Raw genomic sequence first — 4854 nt, 5'->3', positions numbered from 1 at the left:
AATATGCTGCAAGCATAAGGCTTGTGTGTTCTGTGTTTGGATTTGTGAATGGGTATCTTCCGAGTTCTGTGAGTTTGCATCAATCCATGCATGACATTCACTTTCAGTATGTATTACTAGCTCCAACGGATCGCTTGTGCATCCTATGAACAATTTATCATTACGTGTTTTCCAGAGATACTAAATTATCTATGGATAAAGCTTTTTATCTAACTCTGTGTTTTCTATTTCATTCTTCCTTCACTCCCGCGCCGGTAGGAATGGGATTCAAACCCAAAATATATAATCCATGGATAAGGGTTTATATCTAAGTATTCATATACCATCTGCCATATCACATGACACATTTTTTGTGGAGCATTTGAAGGTTTGTGATACTTGACTTTGATATCAATACTTTAGGTTCACGACTGAGAATATTTTTTGCAACCCAATATCCTTATTTAACTGTATATATTTCATTTTTTGTATAGTTCCAACTATACTTGTCATTTCTATTGGATTGGCTTACTGAACGATACATTATCTTGAGCAACCAAGTTTTCCAATATTTGTACGTTCCACTATTCCGAAGTTATATAATGGTGAACCACTAGTGCATTAGTTGTCAAATTTCTTTCAAATAGAAACTGGGGTGTAATATCACCCCAAATTATTATATATATAGATCTCATATCTTATGATCACGAAACCTTTCAAAAATATATTTATTACAAACATAATTTAGAGAAATAAAAAATTGCTAGACACCAGAAATAGCCATGAATATATAAATAGTTATTTGAGAAGTACGAATACTCATTTCCTCATTTCTTCTCGTTCATGCCAAGGCTATTCTTAACACCATCGAAAGCACCCTGAGCCATGTTCTTCACAGATTCACCGGTCTGCTCTCCAATTAAATTGATATATCAATTTAGTTATCAAGTTATATTTTTGCTTCAATAATTATATAAATACATATAGTAATGTAACTATGCAGTATACCTGACCGAGAAAACCAGCGGTTTGTTCCTGGCCATGCTGAGCAGATTCTCGGGTAGAATGAGATGCATCTGCAGACTTGCTTTGTGTTGATTGTGTCAAATTGGCAGTCTTGTCACGTGCTGATAGCGCTACATCTGCGGTCTTGTCACATGCTGACTGTGCAGTCTGCTTGGCGGACTCAGTCCACTGCTCTGCCTTCTTCTGCATTATCCAACAAATGTTATGTACATCAAGTATATTTAGAATTTCTCATAATAATTACTCAATATGGTTTGAAATTAATGAAAATGATTAAGATCACAAAACGGACTTGAGCATGGCCTCTGGTTTGTCCAGCATTGAATGATTGTTGAGACATGATTGGTGATTCAAAGAAGAAAAAAGGATATGAATTATATTAGAGAGTGAGTTATATCAGTTTTGATTGAAAGATTGAGTTGATACGGACTATATTTATAGTATTTTTTAATTTTGATTTTTTTTTGGAAAATTAAGGATGTGTGGTGGATAAACATGTTTCTGTGAATTGATTGATGTCAGTTTAGAGAATTTTGGGGGTAGCCATATGTGTTTTGTAACATCTTTTTGACTATTTCTTTCCTTTTTTTCTCATACATGAAAAGAAAAATAAGAATTTCCCGTTTTCCCAAAATAGAGAATAAACGTGGAAAAGTAAAAAGAAATTATAAAGTAAACCAATTTATTTTGGGATGAATGGGTTTACGGTTTTACCATAAAAGTTGATGGTGAACACTAAAAGAAAGTAGTCTTCTTTTTTTTCCGAAGTTGGAAGAGTTTATGAATTTTTTTCTACTGCAAGTTAATAATTGTAGTTATGAAAGTTTCAAAGAAAGAGTTAATAATTGTAGTTGATAGTATATGGGTTCAAATCAAAATAACCAATTCTTCACAATACTTCTTTTAGATCAATATTAAGTTAAGATAAGCAATTGATTTATTTCCAAATAATAACTAAAAGTGGATTCTGATCCGTGCAGTTGCGTGGATTATTTTTATTTATAATTTCTGTTTTCAATTAAAATTTAATGATGTGATGATATTTTGAAAAATTTGATGTAAGATTTTGATGTTATTCTTGAGTAAATTAGATTATTTACATGAGTCATGAAACAATGCATAACTTACGAATAGTCCTATATTATAAATACTAGGGATTTTCCCAGGCTACGTGAAAAGATCCGACCCATTTTTTCGTAACATCAGTACGAGTCTTGTTCGACTTCCTTGATCAGACTTGGACCGTTTTCTTATTTTTCCTTACTTAGAATTATTTCAGAGTTTTAGTTCTTTTTCAGACAGTCAAGTAAAGCATAATACGATTTGAATAGATAATCTGAGGTTCGAGTTAACAAGTCAGTTCGCTATAGGCTATTACATGTTAATCTCGTCCTATATCTACCCAAACCCACCATCCTTCCTTCCTGCCCTTGTCCCGCGTTCAAGCTATGTCTTTACCCTTTCGGGTATGGTCCTGATCTGCATCCAAACAAGGAGACATAAGCAAACAGTATGCTTAGTGAGAGCGGTAATTCCGTCCCACTCAGCCAAGTAAAGCAATCAAGTCAATCAGTCAATAAACGGACATGCTTATCATCAGTCAGTTACTTAGCCGACCCAATCGTTCCAAGCCAGCGCGCCATCAGATTCAGTCAAGCCCTAGCGGGCCAATACGGCTCTAGACGCATGATCTGATCCAGATGCGTCGATGGAAGGAACCGACTGTTAGGACCAAGCAAGAACTTAGCAAATAATTCGAATTAAACAAGCAATCAGTACATAGAACATTCCTATCAATCAGACTACGATTCAGTACGATAGGCTACGGTCACGCACTCACCTTTTTCTTAGACTCGGTTTGTTCTGTTTGATTCGGTCTCTTCTGACACCTCTTGAGCGGTTTCCGTCGGATCTTCGAACGTTCAGACAGTCGGATTCACCCCACAGACGATCGTTCTTGACTCGGACTTGATCAATCCAACCAAATATCGAAAAACTCTCTCTTAATCGGACTTTTCTCTTTCTGAGTTTCTCTCTGGTTCTTTCTTTCTGTTTCCCATACAAAAATGGCAAAATAAGACAAAGGAGACGATTAAAATGGGAAGTTGGGCGGTTTAGGCCCGAGAAACTGCCAAGTTAACCATTCCTGCTTATTTTACACGCGGCTCTTAATCCGTAACCGCCACCCCGCGCTCCAACGCGTTCCAGCGCGAATTTTTCCCCATTTCGGACTTTAACTGTTCCCGCCAGTTCTACTTAGACGAAACTCGAGCTAGAGCTGACTGATCCAGTCGACAACTCTAACCGCCTTGTCCGAATCAGACTGATACTACTGAATCAGCTCATCTCAGCTTAGCCGACAGTCTTAACTATCTTGTCTGATTTCAGACAATCGATGTCTAGCCGACCAGTTCAACCGTATTGTCCGAATCCAACAACACTTGTCCGGATCCGACCATCGCTGTCTGAAAATTCCGCTTTGCCTGGATTTTCATCGAGTTGTCCGAACATCCTGAGTTTCAACAAACCGAACGACCTGTCCAATAACCCGAGCGTAAGAACGACTGATGGAGCTTTGTTTGGCTCAAAAACAGATTTGTTCCTAGCTTTAATCGGGTACATGGTTCCGCTCTAGTCGCTACTAATCAGGCGCCGATCCAAGTTCTCCCATCCACCCACGGAAAGTCCTTCGAACTCTGATCAGCTCTTTCTAGCATCATCCAATCCATTCAGTACGTTCTCACAGTTCGGCCAGTCAGTCCTCATATCATCCTAACATCGATCTTCGGAACACGGTCGCTACAAGTTATCCCCCACTTGGCTCAAACTCGTCCTCGAGTCTTTCTTTCTGAATCTTCCGTGAGTTTGTCAAACCACTTTGGAAATTCAGCTTTCATTCTCGCCTCGGGCTCCCAAGTCGTTTCTTCCTCTCCATCGCAGTCCCAAACGACTTGGATCATTTTGATATTCTTTCTGCCTTCAGGTCTGGTTTTTCTACCAATGATCCGGACTGGTCCTCCTTCCACAGTAAGGTTCTCTCTCAAGTCAGATGGTGGTTCAGGAACCACGTTGTCTTGATTCCTTATGCATTTTCGCAGCAAAGATACATGGAACACGTTATGGAACTGAGCCATCGATGAGGGCAGCTCCAGTTTGTAGGCGACCTTTCCAATCGTTTCCAGAATCTTGTACGACCCCATGTATCTTGGACTCAGCTTGGCATTCTTTGAGGATCGGTCCTTGTCTTTGTAGGTGACGATTTTGAGATATACCATGTCTCCTACTTCGAACTCAAGATCTTTTCTGCGTCTGTCTGCATAACTCTTCTGTCTGTCCTGAGACTCTTTCATCTTCAGTTTCAAGATTCGGATTCTTTCAGTTGTCTCTTCTACAAAATCTCGGCCAAATATGATGCGCTCCCCCACTTGGGTCCAGCATAACGGTGTCCTACACGGACGTCCGTACAATGCCTCGTAAGGCGACATTCCAATGCTTGCATGATAGCTGTTGTTGTAAGAAAACTCAGCCAGATGCAGGTACTGATCCCATTTGTCTCCCCAATCCAGAACACAAGATCGCAGTAAGTCTTCAAATGTTCGGATTGTCCTCTCTGTCTGTCCATCCGTTTGCGGATGATATGATGTACTCATATGGACCTTGGTCCCCATCGACTTCTGCATAGCTCTCCAGGAGGCCGAATAAAACTTGAAGTCTCGGTCTGACACTATGTTTACCGGAACTCCATGAAGTCTGACGATCTGTTCCACGTACAACTTGGTTAGCACCGCTGCATTGTCTGTTTTGTTGATAGCCAAGAAGTGTGCGGAGTTGGTCAATCTGTCCACTATC

The 4854-nt window shown here is 39.6% G+C and overlaps 1 protein-coding gene across 1 annotated transcript; it reads right to left on the bottom strand.

Annotated features, from left to right (window-relative positions):
* Positions 1-600: 600 nt before the first annotated feature.
* Positions 601-1432, bottom strand: LOC106426984 (late embryogenesis abundant protein 7). Its single transcript, XM_013867715.3, has 3 exons — positions 1298-1432; positions 988-1188; positions 601-887 (listed from the first exon to the last, which is right to left on the bottom strand). The coding sequence occupies exons 1-3, from the start codon at positions 1343-1345 to the stop codon at positions 807-809; spliced, it is 330 nt and encodes a 109-aa protein (XP_013723169.2). The 5' UTR covers positions 1346-1432; the 3' UTR covers positions 601-806.
* Between the last annotated feature and the right edge of the window lie 3422 nt (positions 1433-4854).

This window comes from Brassica napus, chromosome C4, assembly GCF_020379485.1.
Source record: "Brassica napus cultivar Da-Ae chromosome C4, Da-Ae, whole genome shotgun sequence".
NCBI lineage: Eukaryota > Viridiplantae > Streptophyta > Magnoliopsida > Brassicales > Brassicaceae > Brassica > Brassica napus.
This window is presented reverse-complemented; position numbering and strand designations above follow the sequence as displayed.

Bases quoted from the DNA above. Each gene is read 5' to 3' on its own strand.
- LOC106426984 (XM_013867715.3), bottom strand. From the start codon at position 1,345: ATGTCTCAACAATCATTCAATGCTGGACAAACCAGAGGCCATGCTCAA. The intron at 1,189-1,297 runs GTCCGTTTTGTG...TGGATAATGCAG, and splicing joins AAACCAGAGGCCATGCTCAA to AAGAAGGCAGAGCAGTGGAC. The intron at 888-987 runs GTATACTGCATA...ATTGGAGAGCAG, and splicing joins CCGCTGGTTTTCTCGGTCAG to ACCGGTGAATCTGTGAAGAA.